This window comes from Parasteatoda tepidariorum, chromosome 3 (genome assembly GCF_982258835.1).
Source record: "Parasteatoda tepidariorum strain Cologne lab strain chromosome 3, Ptep-v5.0, whole genome shotgun sequence".
In the NCBI taxonomy this organism is placed as follows: domain Eukaryota; kingdom Metazoa; phylum Arthropoda; class Arachnida; order Araneae; family Theridiidae; genus Parasteatoda; species Parasteatoda tepidariorum.
The window spans coordinates 61,615,973-61,642,742 of record NC_141757.1 but is presented as its reverse complement, the minus strand read 5'-3'; the positions used below and the strand labels follow the sequence as shown (position 1 = coordinate 61,642,742).

Here is a 26,770-nt window from a genome sequence, read left to right as displayed (position 1 = left end):
ACTATATATATATATATATATATATATAATATATATATATATATATATATATATATATATATATATATACACACACAAATTATACACAAATTAACATGAAAAACATGAATAAAATAAAAAAACTAAATTGTAGAGAAACAAGAATGGTAAAAGCAAATAGTCGTTATCAAGACACATCTATTGCTATAAATGCGATATTTCTGAATGAAGAATAATTATCCTAAGATAAAAATTATTCTTTATATGTGTCGATATCGCAAAAAACCTTATGTTGTAAAAAATCATGAAATAAAAGAAAAATGTAAAAAGAAATCAAATTTACCGGCGTGAATTAAAACGCGGTTTAGGTTTAAAAGTACAATAATAAAACAGTTAACGAAAATCACGAAGATGTAAAATATTGGAAGTTGTGCTTATATATATATATATATATATATATATATATATATATATATATATATATATATATATATATATATATATATATATTGTTTTTGTTTTGTTTGTTGTTTGTTAATTTACGTCGCACTAGAGCTGCACAATGGGCTATTGGCCACGGTCTGGGAAACATCCCGGAGGATGATCCGAAGACATGCCATCACAATTTTGATCCTCTGCGGAGGGGATGCCACCCCCGCTTCGGTAGCCCGAAGACCTGCGCGCGACGTCGAGCAGTTTACGGTAGCACAGTTTAACGAGGACCCATACCGCACACCCTCGGTCCCTACGCAGACTGATCCAAGTGGTCACCCACCCGCACACTGACCGCAACCAGTGATGCTTGACTTCGGTGATCTGCTGGGAACCGTGTCTTAACGATCAGTCCACTGCGGGACAAGAACATTGAAGTAAACTAAAATAATACTCTGTATGTATCAGTCAGCATTCAAAGATCGTTTTTAGTATATTTATTATGATAACAACTTCGTCTTTTATTCGATCTGACATGACATATTGTTCTTAAAAACTGTGAGAACTGTTAAACTCTTTTGCTTTTGTTGTTTATGAGTTATGAGAATTTATGAGAACTTTAAAGTACACGAAAAAACAACAAATATAAGCCCTAGGGAACTATTCAGCTTTTTTTATTGAGATATCTCTGTAATTCAACCTAATCTGCCACGTAATTAGGTTGCATAGAATCGTATAAAGTTAATAAATTTTAGTTTTATTTAACTAAAAATTTGAACTGTGATAGAATCAAATATTAAGAAGCGATTCGATATTACAGAAAATCGATTTCACTATTTGCCTTTTTTCATTCATTAATATTGAATATTTCTGTTTCTTCAAACTAATCCAATTTAATTGTTAATTAAGCTAGGATTCCCCATTTCAAATAGTAAACAGCCTAGAAATAGTTTTCTAAATTATTTAGTTCCGTTGATTGCTTATTAACCTCTGTCTACCTACAAAGTCTACCTACATGGATAGAAGATCGTTTATAGACTTTATCCTCTATTCATATATACATATATATCCCATATATATGAAACATAATAATATGGGTAATAAAATATATATATATATATATATATATATATATATATATATATATATATATATATATATATATATATATATATATATCTCAAAAATTGATTTCACAGTGTCAAAGTTAAAATTATTATTATTTTGGATCTAGTAGAAGATATCGATTTAAGACTATAAAAAGAAAATTACTACATGCTTTTATACAAAACAATTTTGCTGTATGGGCTAAACGATATTTTCCAACATGTACAGATTAACATTAATAACCCTTCAACGTACTCACCTTTTAACTAATGAAAGATTTTGTTTGTTCCTTTAAGAATAATGATGTATATAATCTTCAAGATCTTATTATTAACTTTTTTTTTAATTAAGTTACACTTCAAAATTCTTTGTTTCGATCTTGTAAAAGCTAAAATGATTAAAATTTCACCAAATAGAAAGAAAAATTTAGATAATTTATATTTCGTTATTAATTATCAAAACCCTATTTTCGATAAGATTAAATTTCATAATATTTTTGAAAATTTCAAAAATTTATTACTATTAAAAGATTTTAACGTAATTAAAAGCTTTAAATATAACGAATCTCTTGGTAGAACTATTTCTTAATTATTATGATATTAGCAAAAATTTAGGGAAAATTAATAAATCCGATTGTGAATTTTTACTGTGAAGAAGAGATATATTTTGAATTTGATGATAAACATCATAAACATATTATAGAAAACTTAGATCTCAGGAATTCAATGATAAAAGGAACAGAATTTTGACCCATTCACCGTATATCAATTAATAAAATTCTAAAATTCTTTCTTAATAATCTCAATAAATTTTGTTTAATATAGTTCTTCAGATTCAAAGAGATTCTCTTTATCGTTAGTTCAAGTTCAGAATGGAAATGGGCTGTTTACTATTACCTTAAAAACTTTGTTTTCAATAATAAAGAAAATTTAAATAACAGTAATAATTCAAAATTTTTTTTTAAAATTGTTCGATCAATTAAGCAACTAATTTTTTTTTGTAATTATCCCCATACAATAATCATGCAATCTTCTGTAAAAAAATCTATGTCGAACCTTTAAAAAGGAGTTAAAAATAGTAAAAATTTAAGCTTAGTAATTTAAATAATAATATTATTAAGAAAATTTAGTTTTATATAAAAGGTTAAAAATTAAAATTAGCAAAATACAGTTTCTTTACTTAATTATCAGTTCAAAATTTCATAAAATTCCTATAAAATTTAGAATAATCACATGTTGGCCTAATACTTACCTAACTAAACCTGGCACCATTTCCTCTAACTACTTAAATAAAATTATTAACAATATTATTAAAAAAGGGTTTTCTTGGATTATCACTAATAATCAACCGATTTTGGAATTTAATAGAACAAAACAAAATTGATTCCATTGCCACTTTTGATTTTGCAGGATCTTTCCAGTAGCATTCCTCTTCCTAAACTAAAAGATGTTCTTTTGAGTTATTACTATGATTTTAAAAATATCCTTAATTGCGATTTTGATTATTGGGAAATTCTGATTAATTTTTGTCTTTTTAATACTAATCTTTAATACTGTCTTCTAATCTTTACAATGGAAAACATATTTTTATTCAGAATATCACAAGGATCTAACTTTTTATCTCTCTTAGCTAACTTATTTTTACCATATTATGAAAATAATTATACTCTTTATTTTAAATTTGTTTTTAGATTTATTAATGATTTAATTATCTTTAATTTTCAAGATTATACAATTTTGTTAAATAATATTTACCCAGAGGAATTAATCTTGCTTCGTAGTCATAATGATAATATTAATTTAAATTTTTTGGATTTGGGTATTAAAAAAGGAGAAAATATCTGCTTTGCTAATTTATACGATAAAATAATATACGATAAAATAATGTATGATAAAATAATATGATTTTAATTTTAATATGAATAAACTAATTACTTGGAATTCTAATGTTTCTTAAAATATTTATTTTAATATCATTTTTATAGAATTATACGAATATGTAGTAATATTTAATTATCCAAGAAACAAATAGACTAACTCTTTCAAAATTTCATAAAAAACAATGGATACCCAACTAATGTAATTAAGTTCTATATAAAATCATTGAGTTAATTGTACGTCATTATTAATAAATTTACTAAAAACTTCTTTGTTAATTTATATTTTTACCATATGCAAATCGAATTTCGGCAAATCCGTGGCTAAACTGTTTTTTTTAGGAATAAAAGCACCCAAAGTGTTTAATAATACGTTTCGTATATGATGTTATGGCCTTAACTGTATATAAAGCTAACTGCAGTGCTTTTAAAAAAAATGGAGTTATCATCACGTTCATGTTCATACAAATCATTCCTATCTTACCTAAAACTAGCGCACTTCCAGCTGCTTCTCTCTTGTCAAACAGAGGTCACCACAAATCAGACAAAATAGGACAAACAACACACTCATTAGACATCAAAACTCTTATTAAACAGCGTTGTCTCCCTATTTAAATAAATACTTCAAATGATCATTTTAATTCCCAATTTTACAAATTATGCGTTGTTTATGTGGAGTTTGCAATAAATATACATTTATCTTGCTATCTTTCAAACAAGATGTCTTTTCATGTGCAATGCTTTCCATTTGGGATTCGAAAACAATTCAGTATATAGAAAATTCGTGTTTTAGCAAATATTTATAGGAATTATACAGATATTTATAAGATTTAAACAAATATTTGAATTTCCTCCTTTCTCGCAATGATTTTCTCTTAATTCAATATTGAAAGTTTACGTTAACGTAAGACAAATATTTTCACTTAGCTTTTCATAAAATATCAACAATAGACTGAGATCTATATATTTTCTTGAACAAATAAAACGAAATTTAAATCAAGGCAGCAAAAAGTTATTCATTTTTGAAATTGAATTTTATATAAACAAGGAACAGAACTACTGATAAGATGTAAGGAGAATGCTATCATTTTGAACTAGGTGTGTAGTTGTAAATAAATTCAGCAACATTCGATTTAAATTCTTTTATATATTTAAAATCACTGGTTTCAAAACGTTTTATCAATTTCAGACCCATTTTAGGCAAATTTCATCAAAAGTTTACATAAAGGAGAATGTTCAAATCTATATTTGTTTTGTGTATAAACAAGGTAAGAAGGTAATAATCACTATTTTTTTTTTAACAAATTGTAAAACAAATAAATAAAGGTTAATAGAGGAGTGAATAAAAATAAAGTTGGCTTATTATTAAATAAATCCTCCAATTAGATTCTTAATTTCAAAAAAATATGCTCTGCTATTGCTTAAGGGGACTTTGCAATAAATATACCCCACTTACAGATATGTAGATCTTAACGTGACTTGTAGGAAAACGAGTTCCCCAAAATTAAAACCTTTAGCTTTTAGTATTAAGCAATTAGTATTAAGCAATTGGTATTAAGCCATTAGTATTAAGCAATTAGCATTAAGCCTATAGATTTAAGCAATTATTAGTGCTTAATAACCTATAGCTTTTAATATTAAGCTACAGCTATATTAAACTGCATATTAATTTCAAACTACAGCTTTTAGTATTGACCTTTAGCTTTTATTGACCTATAGTATTTAGCATTGCTCTACAGCTTTAAGTATTTGCTCTATAGCTTTTAGTATTGACCTACAGCTTATAGTATTGATCTATACCTTTTAGTATTGACCAAAGCTTTTAGCATTAACCTGTAATTTTTTATGCGTATTGACCTGTAGTTTTAGTAGGTATTAACCTATAGTTTTCATTAGTAACTAGTAGCTTTTACTTTTAACCGAGCTGAAAGTATAGGCTTATGATTTTTAGTATTAAAATGCAGCTTTTAATGAAAGCCTATAGTGTAAATCTATTGCTTTTAGTACTAATAGAAAGCTTTTCTTAAATAAATGAATGTTCCTTTTAATTTTGAAAAACTATAAAAAATAAGACTTAATTAGAAAAAAAGCGATAGAGAGTATATTTTTTACTTCCGGAAAAAAAAAATCTAGGCCACAACGCCGGACAGAGTTAAATGGGAATTCCTGAAGCTCTCCCCTAAATTTCGTCACACATGGCTCATCTTTAACGAACCAACAAAAATTCCAGCCACATTTTTACACCACAACCGTAACTGTGGGTCAACGTCTTGCCTGCTATAACGTGAGTGTGGCGAGAAGCTGATACTTTCAATACAAAAATGGCCGATATCAAAATTCATGAATTAAAAATCAGCTTGTGTATTGGGTCAGTGAGGCCACTGGATAAATATTTAATTGCAACCTCCGTTTGTATATTTGAGAATTTTTTTTTAAATAATTGTTAATTACACTTCCGGGTCTTATGATGAGACACGTAGACGGCGAGATGTGAAAATAGTAATTAATTTAATTAAAAGCAAACTTTTAGGAAAATTAGGGCTAGGCATATTTTAAATTTTCTGTTTTTCTGTCACGATAGGTATAGAAGAAATTAAATGTCCATTTTGCTGATTACGTCATCGAGAGTGTGTCTTGTGGTATTGATTTTGGCGGGAGCAAGCAGCTGAAATGGTTTTTTGTTTTGAGTTTTGTTTCTGGTACCCGGAAGTTTCTTAATGGAAGTTCCTCGGTTATATTCATTGTTATTGCTTCTGATGAATTGGTTTCAAGACAAAATGAAGGATTTCAATGTTGTTTGGATATTTTGCGACGGATATAATGGGACGATGTTGTGTAACTTAAGAACAATAAAGTATAAATGGAAAACATGTTCCACATGAAGCATCCACTTCGTTCTATGGGCATTTAAATATTTAAATGATGATAGGAATGGTCTTTAAATTTAAAACTGATTGGTAATCAAAATGGGTTAAAAATATATAAAGGAGAAAATAGTTTAATACAATCATAATATAAGTCCGTGAAAACAACATAATATTCAAAAACTTTCCGCGTACAATTTCATTTATCCAAAAGCTGATTTTACGTTAAAACTAGCACATCCTATAGCAAGTGAAGTGAGATTCATTTTAGCATGCTCGATTATCGTTCATTTTAACAACCGGTGTGCTACTGTATAGTGATCAGAGATACAGAATCAGAGTCGCAGAAATTTTAGTACGAGTCTAAAAAATTTTTTCCCGACTCCAGTTAGTTGTCTTTCAATTCATTTATCCAATAGCTGATGTTGCATCAATGTTTTACGAGGGAAGTTTTGGTAAATTAGCATATCCTCAGGGGTTACCAACTTATATGTGGCCGGGGATCGCAGTTAAAAACAACAGTCAAATGGCGGGCCGCAACTTTATCAAAATTTTATATAGGACTCTTTTATGTTTGAAAGAACATTAAATATTACTGTCAGATGTTCATCAAAGTTTTTTTTTAATATTAAAAAGCAAAATAACAAGCATTACAAATAAAGTCTGTTACGTATCATTTTGAATCTGAGGGAATTTTTTTTTTTGTTTTCCGCTCATACGATACTCAATTCAAGGAATTTAAATAAAACATGGTATTCATTCCCGCTTTTATGCGTTTTAAAATCCACAAATGTAAATAGTTTCGTCCAAAATGAGTGGTTTCAAAAAGTTAAATGAAAGAATTTCTTCGAGAGAACTTCTGATACGCACATGCTAAATTATATTCACAAAATATAAAAACCGAAATAAAAAAGAGCAACATACGCGATTATTTTTGTATTTGAATAAATATTTTCTTGGATGCGAAACATGAGAAATAAATTTTTTTACATCGTTGGTATGTTAAATTTCACAGAAACGAAAAAATTAGGTTTTTTTTTAAGCGGAAGAAAAGTGTTTTAAACCCATATGGATATTTTACGAAAATTGCCTGCAAAAAAACAACTAATATATTTTAGTTCGCGGGCCGCAAAAAAAGGCTTAGCGGACCGCCTGTTTGTAACCACTGCTATATACAGTAAAATGAAAGAGTCATTTCAAAAGGAAAATTTAAAATTTTTAATTATCAAAAAAATTTACAATCATTATTATCACATAAAATTAGAATTTCACTAAAAAAGAATGCACTTAATAAAAATACGTAAATAAAAATAAACTTGTTGTTCCGCTTGGGTAAAAACCGGATTATTTAGTGCATTTAAAACAAAATAAAATAATTTTGGAAAATTATAACACTTCAATCAAAATTAATGAATGCTGTATAATAAAAGGATTAAAACATTAAATTAGTATTTTGCTATAGAATGCACTAATTAAAAATGCATTATTAAAAATAGATTACTTGTTCTACTTTTGAATAAACTCGACTATTTAGCCATTTCAGTTATATTAAGCATTGAATTAAAAAAAAAAATGCTTTCTCAATTAATTTAAACTGAGTCAGTTGATGGATATCCTATTTGATATCGATATTATAACATCCCAATCGATAATAATGATATGATAAAAGTATTATCACATAGAATTGGTACTTAACTAAAAGCCCTAAATATTGATGAATCTTTGCTAAGTAGGGAATTTGATTGGCTGAAAATGATGAATTTTATCTCTGACATTGAGGATCTCAGTAACTATCATGTTAGAAATTGGTTTTCGAAAAGAGTGATTGTTTTGTCAAGTCTTTATTTTATACGTGCTGTATGACAAAAACTCTTTTACTGAGAACTTATACTTATTCTAAATTCTAAAACAATTTGAAAAAATATATAAAAATTACTAATGGTGTTTTTTTTTTTGAAATTTGAATACTACAAAACTATGAAAAAATTATTTTTATAGTTACTTTTGGATCTGTTTGTAAAATATTCCTGAAACTTTCGAATATTTACAGAACCATAGTAACGCAGAAAACAATTTATTTCGTATTGGCATACAAGTTGTTCCGTAATTGATAGAAATGATGAAAAACTGATTATTTTAAAATCTTAAAGTATGACTTTAGAATCTTTGTTATGCATGAAGTAAAAAAAAATACACATTAAGAAGGAAATATGTTTTAAGAGGGAGAAACCGAAACGCTAAAAACAGATAAAACATTTGTGTCCATTAATTATAAAATTCGTTTCGTAAAAAACAGTTTTCTGTAACTATTGCTTTATTTTAATTATTGCTTTATTTTAATTATTGCTTTATTTTAATTATTGCTTTATTTTAATTATTGCTTTATTTTAATTATTGCTTTATTTTAATTATTTATTTCAATAATGGTTGAAAACCTTTTGAATTGTAAGCTACATAGATTTTTGCATCATTTAAAACTTTGTAGTTTTAATATGACAAAATATAATATTTAAATCAGTCAGATAATAATCTCTGAGTTATAATTCCTTTATTATTTAATTTCAAAATGCCTAAAAGAGAACTTCGTATTGTGAGATGCCTAAATTTTGTGTAATTTGAAATTTCGCAGTTTTGAATGACAAAATACAAAATTTAAATCATTTGGATATTCTCTAAGTTATGAAAATTCAGAAAAGACTTCTGTTTCTCAAAACCTATTCGTCCAATTTCATTTCAACCAAAACTGAAGTAAAACACCAAAAATTTAATCTTTTGAGCAAAAAGTGTAAAAAGCAGTTTTTTTAAAGCGAAACTCAAAGCATTACAATTGATGATCATTGCGCTGGTATTCAACTTCCAAAATACGGCCATAACTTTAAAGTTATATTACATTTAACAATTATAAGTAAGTTACCTAACCTTTTATTACAAAAAAAAAGTCTTAACGGTTTGATCAAAAAATGGTGTGATATTTTTTAAAACATTGCTTTTAGAGTTAAAAATTCTCTAGGTATCTCAGAATAGATATTGTTTTAATTGATAATTTTTTCGATACTTTTCAAGTAAAGTAAAATTTGTGTAACATATGACTAAATTGAGGGAGAAAATAAGAGTAAAGATTATATTTATGAATTTTCGATATTCAAAAAAAGAATACCACTGAAGTTTATTTATTACAAGCTAAATATTTATTAATTCTTTTGTAACTAAGCAACACGAATTTGATGGATTCTCCTAAATTCTTTTTTTTTCTCTTCAAAGCCTTTTTTTCCTTTTTTATTATTGTTATCAACGTGGTAAAATTTCTTTTAACAGAAAGTTCAATTTTTTCTAATATAAAAAAGGGAGGCCTTTTTTATTTAAAATTTTTTTTTGGATTGTTAGTCTTTATTGAAAAAACATAGTACAGTTACCTATTACAAAATCACTTGTCATATTAATAAAAATAATATTTTAATTATAGAAAATTTGAATGGAAAAGAAAAATAAGGGATCGAACACTCGAAATAAGTTTTTAAGTTTTTTTCTTCGTGTTAAACCAAAATAAAAAAAAGTAAACAACCCTCATTTTAAGTCGTGAAGGTGTAAATATATGTTTCCAAACTCATTAAAACAAATTATTTTTCGCAATAAAGCTAAAGATTACTAGAACTTTCCCAAAGACCCATACATTTTGCTTAAAATAACACACAAAGCATGTTTTAACATTTGCAACGAATAATATCAGCCAAGCAACATTTCTAATAACACGCACGTGCTCGAGGCGATTATTTAGGGAACCTTTCTTATTCTCTATACCAATACCCTACTCAATAGTTGGTTGAACTATCGATCCTTTGACCATATCATTCCGAAATTTCTAAGGTACATTCTAATTCTCGACCTTCAGCCGAAAGTATCCCTCGCATTTAGAAAAGATCATTAGTAAGAACGAAACCTCCCATTTGTTCGTGCCAGCACAATCCCAAGGAGGACCTCCGTGCCCCCTATGCAGATGATCTATACTCGCCTCGGAGGAAAAGGATTGAACATAGAAGGTATTCCACTCTTCCCGTTATTATAAGGGAAAATCCTAGCAGCTCAGGGATGCTCAAACAAAGGGATTGGGATGAGGAGATATTGCTCCTGAGGGTGAGAGCGAAAGAGGATGGAGAATCGGCCATGCTCTTGGACATCCCTCTGCTGAAGGTGGATCGATAAGCAGAGGAAGGAGGGGGTCTTCCCCGGTTCTTCCTCCGCCCCCTGCCGCTGCTTCGTACACATACAGAGGGTTGGCAAGGTTGATGTGAAATATATTAGACGCAAATTGAATGCCACCATTAGTAGTAGAGAATCCGAGGGGAAGGGGGGAGGGTGTTTCACGAAGCGTTAAAATTGTACTCATTTTGCATTCTGCTTAGTCTAGAACTGGTGAGAAATTTAAAGGAATTTCGAGGTGTCCATTGCTAATGATTAATTTTAGAAAAGGAAAGTGGCCAATAAAGCTGAAAGGGAGAGAGTTGTGTGGTGTGGAATATTTGGGTGGTTTTATCTAAACTTCTGAGGGAATTTCGCTGTTTATTTTGTTTAAAGACGGGGAGAAATGTAACATGGAAGTTCTCTCTTTCTGAATGACTTGTCTAGTTATGTTTGCCAAGTTTTTAATTTGGTTCACAATTGATATATTCCTAACTTTGAAAAGCTTTAATGAAAAAAATTTTAAAAACATTTAAATATGAAACGTTTCTTAAAAAGGAAATTTTCAAATTAAAGGGAATTTTCAAGGGGATTAAAGTAAACGATTTCAGCAAAGCATTTCTTCAAATTTTTGTGGATTTTCATTTATACTTTTATCCCTTTGGACAATTCTGATAAAAAAAAAAAATTTATCTTTTTTTAAAAAATTTTTTTGAGCTTTATTTTTAACAAGAATATTTTTTTCCATAATATTTTGAAAAAAGAACATAAAAAAATCATGTTTATTTGATTTTTTTTTAAATTGCCCTTATTTTACTTTTTTGTTTATTTCCTAAAAACGAGATGAAATAAGTATTAAGATATTCTCTCTAACAAATATATTCATATAATTAAAAGGTAACCAAGAAAATTTTCTACGAGTAAGTACCAGAACAAATTGATTACATGATTACTTTACTCCGAATTGATTACATGTGGTCTTTTACTCTTTAAAAAAATTCCAGAAGAATACAAAATATGCAGTAAAAGCTCAATTATCTCCAAAACATTTTCATTCCTCCCCTTAAAAAAAATTTGTATTTTTTAGTGTCGAGCTCTCTTTCTTTTCATTAAGTTAATGAATCACATTTTCAAGAAAAATCATTAAAAAAGAAGAAAGAAAAAACCTCTACTAATTTACAAAACATACAAAAGTTACCGAATTTGATATGCCATTTAAGATATACTTAATCAAGACATATCTAATTATATATTTATACTTTAGAGAAGGTCAGTTTTTAAAAAAAAAAACACAGTTAAAAATTTAAGAACTTAGTTTAAGTTGGAAGTATTTTTAAGATTATATTTTCAGAAATGTTATTCTATTAATAGAAAATTACTTTATGTCAAAACATAGGTTGCACTTTAATTTTTGTACTTCATGGGAATAGAAAACTATATGAAAACATTCATGTAATGCAAATAAAAATCTGAGATGTCGTTACATTTAAGCTATATCCAATAATTACTATTAATGACGAAACAGATAATTTCTCATTTTGGCACTTATCCATATCATTGAAAAAACTTTTTGCAAAAATTTTATGTAGTTCTTTAATGCTGCTTTTTGGAAGAACACTAAAATACTATATATAAGCTTAAAAGGTGAACTAGAGCAGTTTGGAATTGAAATTAATAAACCCATTTTTTAAAAGGAATAATCTTACAAATTCAATATTTATTTGAAATCATCTATCATCTATATGTTTCATAATATCCGCCATTAATGCGCATTCTATATGAAAGATATTGTATCAAACATATATACATAAGCGGTTATATATTAAGGAGAAAGAACAAAAATATCTCCCGATTCTGAGCATTCATAATTGTGCTCGGTAAATGCAAAGGCTAAATTAAAATAATCAAAAACCAGTTTTTTTTTCACCTTAAAACTTAAGGACAACTTTCCTTTTTTAAATATTTTATAGTCGGCGCTGAACAGCTGACCCAATTCTTAGTTAATAACTATTAATATTCAACTCTGTTGTCGTGTAATTTTGAATCCAACCCAGAAGACAAGGGAACTTTTGGATCAATCATTGGGACAAACTGGATTTAGTGGTAGAATTTTTGATGGAACTAACCCGCATTTGCGTTACATCGAGGGAAAACCACGAAAACCTTACACAGTGACACACATGATCCGTCTACTTATGAGAATATTTTATGTTAGCACTGTGGTCGGTGCGAGCTGGGAGCAGAATTAGTATCAACCAGCCACCGCTGGAGTTTGAACTTGGTCAACTCATTGGAAGACAAACGCTTTATCCCCTGCGAAATTATTCTTTTTGAATACAGGACTTTTTGTCCTTAATGCTCAAGTTTGCAGCTCCAAGTATGACATTTAGAGAAGAGCAAATGAATTCCATTAGTATGATACAGTTTCTTTTCTTTAGCTTTAAAGGCACCAATGATGATTATTTATAGTTTGGAAACGTTCTTTTTTCTCTATTTATATATTAGTTTTGAACTCCTAAGTGTGCATAAATGTTTGATTTTTTTTCTTTCTAGAATGACCCGAAAAATATACATTAAGGGTGAACATCATGTAAATTGCTTGTTATACAGTATCTTTATACGATGTGCAGGTACAGCACCTAAACTTTTTCTCAAAACTAGCTGCTTTAATATTTTTTAATTATCAAAAGTTTACATTTCCTGCATTGAAAAAATTGACCAAAAAGGAGTATTGCTGTTAAAAGAAGGTATCTTTTTAACGGTGTATTTTAAATTCTTTAGAAAATTCAACCCTTAAAACTATTGTTAAGAAGATTAATTTAAATTATTTAAAAAAATTCTATTCTGTGGAGCTGGAATTAAATTTTTTTTTTGTTCACTGCTGAAATCAAAGTTAGGAAAAGGATTTTATTTTATAATCTTGTAAAACCTTATCTCGATTATTAACATTCTTTAACAAGCATATATTTTTTATCCTCTACTGTTTTAAATGGTATGACTAACACAGTATTTCAAATATGTTATATTAACTTTGGAAAATGTTTATAGATATTTTTATGATAGCAGTCAAGACCTTTTAGCAAAAAGTTTAAATAAAGGAATTATTTAAGAAAACATATTTAAGAAGACATATTTTAAGATATGCAATGACTTGATTCTTACTATGTCGTTCTATTGCACTGCGGGTCTGTTTCGTTAAATTAGTGAATAAATTATTGATTTCTGCTGTATAAATAGCATTTTTGCTTTGAAAGTTTTCCCATTTAAATTTATTACTATACTGTTCTAAACTGTTTGCAAAGTTTGCCAATAGTGTAGTTTTTTTTCTCCATAAAATATAGAGCAAGTATATATTTTGTACTTTTGTTTTAAATTGAATATCTCAGAATATTTCGTTTTGTTTAATAGTTAATTTTAATAACAAATTGAAAAATATGGTTATGTTTATAGTATTATAATTAATATTTTTATTAAACTTAATGTAATAATACAATATTAATGTATGGTTCATATAACTATTTATTATAAATAAGTATTTGTAAAGTAGTAAATTTTTACTGCAGTGATGTTATACTAAATTTGTGGTTAATTATTACAATCATGCTTTTCCCCCCAACCTTTTGCGGTATTAACATACAACACGATATTTTTCCCTCTCTTTTTTTATTAATAGACTTAATAATAGCACTTTCTTTTTGTAATTTTATGATAAGAAATTTACTGAAATATTACGATTTATGTTTTATTATAGATAAACGTGTGCAATATTTCAACGCGTTACATTTAAAAAAATTGCATTAAAAATTAATCGATTTAACTCTTCTACTTTACAGCGCTGACATACGATCGATAAAGTAATGTCTTGTTTGCTTTTGTTTTCCTTATTTAGTAAAGAAAGATTTTAAGAAAATATTATCCGTACTGTGTCTTTTCGTTTAAGAAATCACCCACCACCACAAGACTTATGCAATCAAATATCAATGCAAATGTGAAAAAGTTTTATTCTCCAGTTTCGCAAACTAAAATACTTATAAAAAAGTAACCAAGACCTGCGCAGTTCCTCTTAAAAACTTTTTTCGTCATGTTGTGAAAATTAGCGTCGATTTAAAATACAAGTGGACTAATGATGTAGGTTTTAGGTGAAAGGAAATAAAATTAATTTAGCCGCCATTATATTCCTTCTATAAGGAATTATAAGCTTTCTAAATTTCCCCCTATAGTCAAATGGAATTATTAAGTCGTAGCATTTAGCTCATTTTATCGATCTGAATATTTCCGGATAGACCGGCATCCTCCTGCATCTTCCAGAATCCTAACGCCCTCTTGTGACTTTAAAATTCATAAAATTTATTAAATTCTTAATTTTTTCAAAATATTTTTTAAAAATTTTTTTTCTACATTTTAAAAAAAATATCCTATTATACGTTAATATATTTGTGGGAAAAATTGAAGCCTTCTAGCGAGAAGTTTTATACAAACAAAACGTATTACTCTATATAAATTTTTAAGTTAAAAATTAAACTTAAAAAAGTATATACCGAAATAAATATCTCAAAAAATGTTTTTTTTTGTTTCCTTTTTTTCAGTGACTTCAACTCTATGATAGTTTTGACAATACTATGAAAAATTATTTAAATAAAATCCTAAGCTGAACACCGATTATTTTTCTAAAAATCAAAATTGGTTAAAAAAAAAGAGATTTTTCTTTTGAAAGATCAGAAAAAAAGAGATAAAAAGTTATATAAAACTAGAGGGGTCCGCTCTCTGCTCGCTATCCCTCACCAATTCCCAATTATTGCTTCAAAATTACTTTTTGTTTTCTTCACAGTAAATCATTTTATCGTAATTTTATCCAGATTTATTTACAATGCTGGCATAAAACAGTTTTTTTACGAAAATTGAAACCAAACACTTATATATGTACTAAATAGAATTATGTTTCCTTGCACTTGCCATGTCAAACACTTCCCTTAGGATTCTAATACGATTTAGCAATGAACATAAATAATTTTGCTCAGTAATCATTTTTTAAAATAACATTTATTATGAAAGATTTATTGCTATCCGTCATTTAATATTTTCTTTTACCAAACGAGCTGATAGGTAAAATACAATTTGTGTGTAGTGTGTCTACCTCTACAAAATTACAATTACAATTCACTAGTATATATGACGCTAGTATAAATCAGTTTACGAATATTTTAACGGTCTTTTAATATTGCACATTTTGCATAAAAAATAATACAAATAGTAAAAAGGTTAGCAAGTATAGACGCAGACTAAAATAAATTCATCTTAAAAGATAGCGTAGCAAGAAAATATCATATAGTTACGTCATAATAAAGAAACAAGTCTTTTAGATTTAAACTCTTGATTTAGAAAACATTGAAAATCACATACTTAATTATAACAAAGTAGAATAAGAAAAATATTAGCAGTAAATACCTTCAAATTGGGTATGCAAAAATAGTTTATTGAAAACAATACCTTAATGACTTTTATTAATTTTATGCTGATGGCAACCAAAAAACTATTATATCAGTAAGGGAAAATTGCCTCCTACCATGTGATTTTCCAGCTAATTAAAACGTCTACAAATGATCTGACTACAATATGAAACAAATTTATTTTTATTATATTGAAAAAAGCAACCCTGTTCTAAATAAATTATTGTTTAATTATAAATTTGCATTGTTTCAAAAATACTTAATAGTTTTCACTCATAAACTGAAAAAATTTGAGTACGTAAATATTTAGGAAAATTAAGTCACGATTTAAAAAAAAGATGTTATGGTTAAAATAATTTTAATTTAACAAAATATTAATTTTTAAAAAATGGAAAACCAAAGATGTAAAAATGACCTTGTCAAAAGAACATTAGGAAAAAAAGTGCTATAAAAATATCACATTTTATTCGATCATTCAATCAATACTCATCATCTGTCCAAGGCACTAAAGTGTTTCACGCTATCATTTCAACTGAGTTAGATTGTATGTTATGATATGTATGAAATCAATTCATACCATAAATAGATGTGTGAAATCCGACTGTTCCAAGCTCAATGAAACTAATACACAGAGCGCGAAATAAAAAACATAAAACCTTAATAACTGTTGATCCGGAGACGAAATTTTCACTTACTGAGATATATTCTTATTGATTTGAAGTGCCAGACTTAAAAGTGCTAATTAATTTGTACGAAGAATATTATAAGCTACGGAATGAGGAAAATTTTTACTTTCTCTAAAAAAAAAAAAAAAAAAAAAAAAAAAAAACATGAGTGTGGTCGAGAGCTAGTTTTCGCGCACACTCATGTTTTTTCATGGTCCTTTTATATTAACCTTACATTTTGCCTATTTCACCTTAAGTCTCCATACAGTGCATAAAAAAAAAAGAGACCGCGAAATAACTTTTGGTCTAATAATCGGATTTTTACATGGTACGATGGGTCGAGAGATCAAATTTAAATATGGTGTTAACATGGCGAGTGTGTAATTGGTGTTGAAAATGTTAAAAATTTCAAAATGCAATAAAATGCACACTTTTTTTAAATAAACATGATTTTAAAGATTAGCGATTTTTCAACCTTCAAACAGATGCAATGTAGAAAATAATAATAATTAAAAAAAACATGGTTTTAAGAGTAAAGTTATTGAAAGTTTGATAGTTTAGTTTGATTACATAATTATTATACATTTTGACAGCTGATATAGTAACACTTGCTTATGAAAAAGTTCGATTGATTCAACACAGTTTTGGGTTGAAGCTCTTTTAAATATCAAAAGTGAAAAGCAGAATTTTCGGCACATTTTACTTTTTTGCTATCGACTACTATTAAAGCAGGAAAAAAAAGTATCCATTGTGTGTGGAGAAAATGTATTGGCAGTACACCATTGCCAAAACTGGTTTACGAAATTTAGATTCGGCAAAATTTTTATTAAGATTCACCACAGCGTTTAAACGGATGAAGTCACAATAAAGGCATTGCTTGATGCAAACTGGTGATTAAAAACTAGCGAGATCTTTGAGAGATTAAATTTATGGAACTCAATCGTTCATGATCGTCTGAAAAGCATAAATGTTTAATTTCAAAGCTGGACATATGGGTTCCTTAATTTCCATCGTAAAGAAATTTGGGCCGTCATGTTAACGTCTGTGATTTGCTTCTTAAAGAACAAGAAAATTATTTATTTTTAAAGTGCATCATCGCTTAGGACAAGAAATGGGTTGTCCCCAACAATGCTCCAGTCTCTACAAAATTTTTAAGACGGCGAAACCTTTACATCAAATAAGGTAAAAACTAACCTGAATAATTTTTTTGCCAGCAAAAAGAGCAAAAATTTAATGAGCTATTGCCAGAAATATGGCAAAAGGAATTGCAACAAAATGGACAATATATGTATTTTAATATATTTATTCACAGTAAGAAAATTGTCTTTCATTATTATGAAAAAAAAACGAAGTTATTTTCTCCAAACAACCCAATATGTATCAGGAAAAATTTACTCAAAGCGAAACATTTTTGCACCAATTTATAAAACTCGTCTTTCCAAATATAATTTAATGAAAAGAAATTTTTTTTAACAATTTTAATGTATTATTGCTCTGTTTCAACCTAATTTGAATGTTTACATATTTTAAACTAGGCGATTTTAAAAGACATATGAGAAGGTTCGACCCAATAGTTCTCTAGACACAAAAATTAAAACTATGGCTTTTTTTAAAAAATTTTATTGTTCGAAATTGATAAACCAATTCCATTAAAATTTTGGATTTTATCATTTATAATTTCACAGTTTAAGCTACTGTTTGCATAACAATTCGGAATGGTTTAGATTTTTGAATAAAGATATGAAAAACTGTAAAAAAAAATTATTATTTATCGTTTTTTTCATTAAATTAATCCTATTTTTGTGTTAAATAAAAATTTTCAGCAATAAAGTAATCTATGCAAAAGGTAAAATTAACATTAAGGAGCTTGAATTTTCCCCTTATATTATGAAAATTAAAGTCTAAATTCATCAAAAATAGTTTTTTTTTTATAGAAAAAAATGCGTTTTTGTCTGATTTTGTTACTTAATAATAAAAATTTAGTAATATTTTAGAAGGGTTCGAGGTACGGTTTTGATACATTTGCATTAGTGTGTATTTTCTAAAATAACGGTAATACAGGTAATATACCATTTGTAAGACAGGTGAAAAAAAACAATATCTTGATGGAAAAAAATTGATATTAGGAAGCATCTTGTAAGAGTTTGAAATCTACTAAGGATTACAAGTCAAAAATTGCAGCGAAAATCGATTTATGTTGATCTTTTTTGTTTTTAAAATTCAAGTGTGAATGTTTCTAAATTAAATGTGGGATAATTTGCAGAGAAAATATTCCATTAAATCGTTACTAAACAATCAGAGGTATTTTCAATTTGAAAATTTGTGAACGTCTTACCATATAACTATGTAAAAGAATAATTAATAGAATAACAGTAAATTTAAGGGTGTAGTAAAACTGAAAACGATACAAAAATAAGAAAAATTCTAAATTCTATCCCGGATTTTTTTTAATTCCTGCATTTTTAACTATTTTATTTATTTATTTTTGAATTTTTATTTTCCGTTAATTTCTCTGCATTTTTTAAAATTCTGCTTTGTACATTAGAACTCTTATTTTTAGAAAGAATAAATAAAAAGTAACACCATTTGATTTAAAAAAAATAATAATAAATCCAATTTCTCCAAAAATCGACTTTCTATTTTTATTATTTTGCAATTCGACTTTATCAACATTTTATCAACATTTGTTCTGAAAGTATAACTTGAAACTCATATATTTAAGAATAGTACGTCCAAACTTTTTTTTTCTTCATAGACACGATAACTCTTTTAATTTTTATCGGATTTTCTTAAAAAAATAACAGTATTTAAATAATTAATGCAGTTAATTAAATAAATATTTCCAAGAAACGGAAGGGGTAAGATATCACTTGATGAAAAACTTCATTCGCTTCAAAAATATGCAAATTGGTAATAACAGTCGACAAACTAGACGTGTTTTAAAATTTAGACTCAAGGAGCAGGATAGATACGTCCTTTATTAAGAATACGAGAAATCATCAATTGCTGCTGATTATTGGAATCTTGGGCATAAATTCAATTTCCGAAATTTATTTCACCCCAATCACATCAGCTCATCTTGATGCCCTGGAATCTTGTTTTATTCATATGAATGCTGATTCCGTTGTTAATGACATGAAATCATCGCCACCTCTCCATAGCGAGTGGATATGCATCCCCCTTATTTTGCCTCTCTTGGTCACTGTGGTTTTTCTTGCTTCATTTTTCATCTCTTTCTCTCTCGGCAACTTAACGTTTTGATTTAAAATCACTTTTGTTTCTTCTCATTCACGTCTGGCAAGTTTTGAAATTGAACACCTTTTTTTGAGCGCTTGAAATATGTCAACTGTTAATTTTAAAATCCACATTTTTGAAACGAGTGAAGTTTTTATTAAGTAGTACAATTAATGTCACAGGTAAAATTGTAGCTTTTTAGTAATGAAATAATAAAGTCACATTTAAGGTATAAATCGTTTAATTCAAGTTCATCATTTAATTAATGTATGAATTATTCGATTATATTTATACTTTTTGCTTAATAAAGAGATTAAATCAAACGTTTGAAAATCTTGAATTCTAAATTCGTCATTGAATAATTCAGAAACTACAAACGTTATCAAAAAATATTTAAGCACAGCAGGTATTAGTTTATTTATAAGTATGTCACCAATTCAAATTTAAATTAAAGGAATTAATGTTATTATAAAATTTTCGTTGTAAAAAAGAGTTATTTAAAATTAGAAAGAAATACGTCCATATTGTGCATGTAGAGTGAGGAAATATGAATGTTGCACAAAGGAAAATGTTTTAATATATGAATAGAAATAATTAAATTATATATTTAAAAAAAACATAATTTTCCTGAGATATTTACTGGAGTGATTAACTTGGTACTTAAATTTTAAAAAGATATTCTTTTCATTTACATGAAAATAAGGAAAAAATTGAAAATTATGCTTTTATAATCATGGAGCATCTTATCCTAGTAACTTTTACGTATCCTATGAAGTTTTCTCATACAAAAAACTCGTATAAACCAATTCAGCTTTCATGTACTCCAAAGCTGTTAGGTCGAAAAAATTGGTAAAAATAGCACTCATATAAAGTCAAAAGTATATAATAGTATTTATTACTTTTTTTGATAATTGCTTTTAATTATTTCGGAAACGTTGATTATTTAGAAAAAAGCTACTCGGGAAGATTTATCCATAATAGAATAGATTGGTTTAAATGTTATAAAAACTATTTAAAAAAAGCTTTACACACAATTAATTAATAAGCAACAGTTATGATAGAGACTAATTTTTCCATTTAACAAAATAATAATAATAAAAATAAAGAGTATAAATTATAAACTTTTAATGAACCAGACTGGAAAAATAAATTAGCCAAAATAACGAATGTTTTAGGTTATGAAAAAAAGTCATTTTATTTTGACGTCTAAATTTTATGAGTAAGTCTAAAGATCCAATGTACGGATTTTAATGCCCTAAGTCTTAGTGGATGATTAGTCATTAAGTCATATGTGGATTAGTCATTAAGATTACATCTTAGTGACTAAGATGTAATCTTAATGGTTTGAGGGCCTAGCTTTAAATATACCAAGTAATTAGTGAAGACGATATTTTGAGTTAAAAAATCAGGTACAATAGCATATTTTATTTGAATAAACATATCTTTTTTTGGTAGATTTGTATTTTTTGATTCACAAATCAAGGGGAGGTAGACAATAGTGAAAGATGTTCCTTAGCGTTTGGTTAAGAAAAGAAAAGTCATATTTTTTGAAAAAATAAATAATAATTATAAAAATAAATTTTTTTTGCTATCGATCATCTTTATAATTCTATTTAAAAAGTTTGTAATTGGCTTAAAGAGTTCAAGAGATATAGCGAAATAAGAAATTAAACGAAATAAGTAATTATAAGAAAGAATTTTTTTTTCTACCGATTATCTTTCTAATTCTATTTAAAAATTTTGTAATTGGCTTAAAAGTTCAAGAAATATGGTGAAATAAGCAAAAAAATGAGATTAACATAGAAGGGTTAAAAGTTTCGACTATTCTCCTGACTTGTATTTTATTGATAGCACCTATACCTCCCCCTCCCCCCATATTTCGAGAATCGAAAACCCGAATCAGTAAAAAGAAATGTTTATTGGAGAGAAAGTACGTTTTTGTGTCTAACTTTTGTGTCGTAACTTAAAACATTATTTGCAATAACTAATTAGCATATTTTAAATAATCCTAGAGTCATTGACACTTCATGTTTGTGTACGGTAATTTGACCATTAGGTCAAGCGTCATGAAGGATTTCCGTTTTTTATTTTGTCTTCAGTAGAACATTTAAATTTTTAAACTTTAGTTAATCAATAAAAAAAAGGTCAAAAATTATACTGTCGCAAAAATGTTTCATATCAATATAGAATTTCGTAAAATGAAATAAATAAGACGCATGCGTATAAATTTGTAGAAATTTTTTGAGTTTCATTTGCTCTAGTTTCCAACTTCAAGAACTTATTGACAAACTTGCCTCATAACATATTTTAATTTTCTTAGAAAATAATCATTAAATGATGAAGATGAAATTCACTCACTTTTTTTAATTTTTTTCCCCCAACAAGTAAGGATAAAAGAAATTTTTTTTTAAATTTTTTTTAATTAAAAATAATATAACACCAGTGATTAGAATAATTTCAATTTGTCAAAGTCAGTTATAGAATTATTATTTTACAAATTCAAAATTTAAAGAAAACAATTTAAAATTTTTTTCTCAAATTTGTGAAATTTAATTTTTGCAATTTTTTTAAACATTAAATCCATCATAATCATCATAATAAATTTCATCATCTCGGAATGAAATAAAAACGTCATATTTTTTCCGTTTAATGTGATTTAGATAAATAGTGCGCATGCGTAGAAATATCTAGAAACTTTTTAAAGTTTCATTTGCTCTAGTCTCTAATGTTTTTAAATTCTTTTAACAAGTGGCATTAATAATATTTTTTTAAATAACATGAATAATTCAAACAAATTTAATTTCGCAATGCCAATTTAATTTTAATTAAAAAAGAAAGTTAAAAATGTTTCTAAAACTTTTAACAAAAAAATATTAATTTTCATCAACGCAAAAATGAAAGAAAAAGGATATACTTCTTCAGTTAGAAGCCTTCTCTCATAATCAGTAATCTCACTATTTTTATAAAAAAGTTAATATAAAAATTTAAAAGTTAATATAATGAATTTTATTATTATACCAACTTTTATTATCATAATAATTAAAAATTACTTTAACGAACTGAAATGAAATAAAAAACGACATACTTCTTCGGTATGAGGCCTTCTCCAGAAATCAGTAGTCCTAGTATGTTCGGAAGAATCACCCATGCTCGCTTAATAGCAGACGATAACATATGAAATAACAACAGAGCCTTACCTGATTTTTAGTTGCATTTAACTGTGTTACAGAGTTTTGACCACGTGCCATGAAAAACGCCACCTACCGAAAATAAAAAGAATACTACTTCTTTCTACTTTTCCAGGTAAAAGATGGATTATTCTGGGTTTCATTTTCGGCGAATACCTGCAGAATGTTTTGATCCTATATTTCTCTACCTAACGTGTTCTTTTAATTAGCATTAATGTCAGCGGGAGTTGTAAATCTTCTTCTATCCTTTATTATATCAGAAACTAATTGCATTTTGGAATGATTTTTTTTTCTAACTGACTCATCCATTGTTGTTGTGAAATATTTATTGGGATAATTAATGTGTAGTAGACTGCTGAAATTGCAAAGCATTATTTAGATGATCATCGGTTTTTGTCAAAATCGATGAAGTTTTAAATAAAAATAAAATCTTTGTGGATGAGGTATAAAAAAAAATATAGAAAAAAATGTTTTTTTTTTCTAGCATGAGTTCAGATCACATATTTCAACAAATAATTTTAAAAAGGGTATAGATTTGGGAAGGGTTGATTTTCATATATTTTGGACGATTATGGAGAGGTTTAAAACGAAAATAATTCCCAACCACATCTTTAATACTAACGACACTATAAACAAGAAAAAAACTGAAGCTTTTATAACTATGAAAAAAGAGGGCGGATCTCTTAGAAGTCCGTGTACTTCTCTATTTGAAGCAATTTTCTGAAGGTCCTAAAAAAAGTCCAGATTTCGGGTACGATCGTTATCCGTTCTTTTATTGAGTCTTATTACTTCTATTATCTAATGTGTCCTATTACTTCCATTCTAACTCGGTTTTATCGCTATCTAATTACAAGTTATTTCCTCCCAAAAAACATTGTCCGATGTTTTGATATCAGATTCAGAAGTTCTCTTGTCTTTTGAGTACAGTTTAAAACAATAAAAAATGCTCAGCTAAAAGACTCAAATTCACAATCTGGATAAGTTGTTCATAAAGAGCGATAAAATAAAATTATCTTGCTAGGATAGATGCTTGTTTCCAATCCAATCTCGAATATTTTAGATGACTAGTTAAAATATACAGTGTTTTCCTTAATCGCCTCCCTTACTATATATTTTTAAAATCCTTGTTAAAATTGCCGTCTGAAAAGTTTATACATTAAGAGTTAAAAATTAATATATAGGCGAGAAAAAGAAAAGAAAATCACTCTCTGTCGAATCCATAGTTAGAAAAGCGGCAAGAAAAATATCAATGGTGAAAATTGGAAGTGATTCAAAAAACCGCCTTTAAGTTCCCCTGTAGATTTTGATATTTTGAGTCACGCCTTCCTCACTTCTGATTTGATGGTGTTTTTGTTTCTGCATCAATTAAATATCACTTTGCGATTCTAAATGTTTTGACCGGTTTCGAATTTTTCACAAAGATTCTAAGAAATAGTTATTAGAGAACACCCTGTTTGTGTTGCTCTCGTTTTGTACCTACCATAGTACTGAGATAAAATATCCCCAGTACAGAACTGAAATTTATTGTCTTAAAACTTCCACTTGTTTTACTAAGATAAAATTAAGTTAAATATTTTGAAATCATTCTTCACATATTTTCCTGAAACACAAAGTCACTGAAGAGTGTGATGCGTAGAAAATTACTTAAATTTATGTTTTGGGCATTATTTAAAATATATGTCATAAAACTTTGAGTGTAATATTTATCATAGAGCCTATATTCTCCAATTCTTAAGAAAAAACTTCAAAGAAAATTCATTCTTTTCATTTATTATTTCAGCAATTCCGCAAGTTTTCGAAAAATAACACGCTGTAAAAATATTTTTAAATAAATATTTTATTTTCAACTTTATACATTATGCGATAATATTTCACTACTCGATAAAGACTATAACCAAGTTTCCGAAATAAAGCTAAGGATGATATTTTAATTAATTTTTCCTGTTTAAGAAGTTTAAGTAAATAAAATAACAAGTAAAATTTTTTTACCGCTAATTAGTTTAAGCTATTAAATGCCAGTTATAACTAGTCATATTCAGAAGTCAATTAAAATCTAGTAACTAATTTATACTTGTAAATAAACATAATCAAAGAGAATAATTAAAAAGTCGCATTATAAGTTCAGAAAGTAAATATTTGCTATAAGTAAAATCGTGCATTTGCAACGTACTTATGTAGTGGAATAAAATATTTTTATAGCACATTCTTGTTTTTAATTTTAAAATCAAGAATTTTCTGCACCTTCAATAAATAAAAAATAATGAAAAGAAAACTTTTACGTCATTTTATTATCGATTTTTTTAATTAATATTTCTATGCTTTCTGATCCCTTTTTCCTTTTGTCGGCAAAAACAAAATATATTGTTTACTTAAGATTTTTCTGATTTCAAAATGTCATATTATTCTACTAAATTAATTTATTTTCAATTTTAAAAGTATTTTTTTTTTCATCACTTAAAGGGAATTTGTAGAAAAAAGTAGCTGCGTAAAATATTTGAAAGACTATGAATACTGAACATACAAGAAAATATTTGAACGGATATGCATACAGTACATGATATACAGGCTTCCAGGCTTTGATAAATAGTTGATTTTGTGCATTTTGATTTTTTTCAACAGTAGATCGAATTAATTTCTGTTTCTTTTAAATTTGAACTCAAAGAAATTTCGTCAGATTTTAATACAGTTTTAGACAATATGAAAGTTAATCAATAAAATTTTCACTACAAATCAATTAAGAATAGGCACAGATAAAGTTGTCTGAAGTAGAACATGCTTACATAGAATATGCAAATTTGCAATTCATTTCTGGATGATGCTATTGCTATTCCAGAATACCATTTATTTTGTTGCAATAGTTTCTTTAAAACACTACAGATTTTAAATCAAATTTAGACAATATGAAAGCTAATCAATAAAATTTTCCGTACAAATACAATTAAGAATAAGCACAGATAAAGTTAGCTGAAATAGAACATGCTTATTTAGAATATGCAAATTTTCAATTCATTTCTGGATGATGCCATTGATATTCCATAATACCATTAATTTTGTTGCAATAGTTTCTTCAAAACACTGCAGATTTTAAAACAAATTTAGACAATATAAAAGTTAATCAATAAAATTTGCAGTACAACTGTAATTAAGAATAAGCACAGATAAAGTTAGCTGAAGTAGAACATGCTTATTTAGAATATGCAAATTTTCAATTCATTTCTGGATGATGCCATTGCTATTCCAGAATACCATTTATTTTGTTGCCATAGTTTGTTTAAAACACTACATTTATCTAATAAGAAATAACTTTAAAAACTTATTGTTCGACTTGCTCTCATGAAGTCTTGTCGTTTCATCAAAAATAAAAACGAAATTAGTCAGAGAAAAAAGATTTATAAAATAATATTTTTTTCACATCGGTAAACAGACATGGTGGTGATAAATGTTTTTCGGTTCTCAATGAAGCCTTTTCATACTTCGTCTGCTTCAGCTTCTGCTTTTAGTTTTCTCTGAGCTAGTATTTGGTTCAATTCTTGAGATGTAAGCGTTTTGTACTGTAATACAAATAATAAGAAATAGAATTTAAAATAACTGTAGAAAACATGTTATAAACAATAAATTAATAATATAAATAAAACGTGCATATGTTATCATAATCTTTTAGAAATGTTTCTTTAAATTCCTTTTTTTCATCCCTCAAATATTGAGCATTAGTAAGTTACTTAGAGTTGAATCGTTCCAACTTTGAATTTTTGTAAACATCCTTTTTGGTCTGAGGAAGAATTTCCATTTCTTAAACTAACGT

At 27.2% G+C, this 26,770-nt stretch overlaps 2 protein-coding genes across 10 annotated transcripts in view; both read right to left on the bottom strand.

Annotated features, from left to right (window-relative positions):
- The window catches only part of LOC107444998 (uncharacterized), a 110,984-nt gene extending 87,580 nt beyond the window's left edge, over positions 1-23,404 (bottom strand). For both annotated transcript variants that reach the window (XM_016059297.4, XM_071180358.2), the window contains exon 1: positions 22,866-23,404. In XM_016059297.4, the coding sequence (XP_015914783.4) occupies positions 22,866-22,928 (63 nt within the window). In that variant the 5' untranslated portion in view covers positions 22,929-23,404. The remainder of the gene's footprint in view (positions 1-22,865) is intronic.
- A 2,612-nt stretch (positions 23,405-26,016) lies between these two features.
- LOC107444999 (epidermal growth factor receptor kinase substrate 8) overlaps positions 26,017-26,770 on the bottom strand; it is a 78,842-nt gene continuing 78,088 nt past the window's right edge. For 5 of the 8 annotated variants that reach the window (XM_016059298.4, XM_071180248.2, XM_071180251.2 and 2 more), the window contains exon 21: positions 26,017-26,519. In XM_016059298.4, coding sequence (XP_015914784.1) covers positions 26,436-26,519 — 84 coding nt within the window. In that variant the 3' untranslated portion in view covers positions 26,017-26,435. The remainder of the gene's footprint in view (positions 26,520-26,770) is intronic. The other 3 variants (XR_015432577.1, XR_015432579.1, XR_015432578.1) reach the window with 1 other exon arrangement.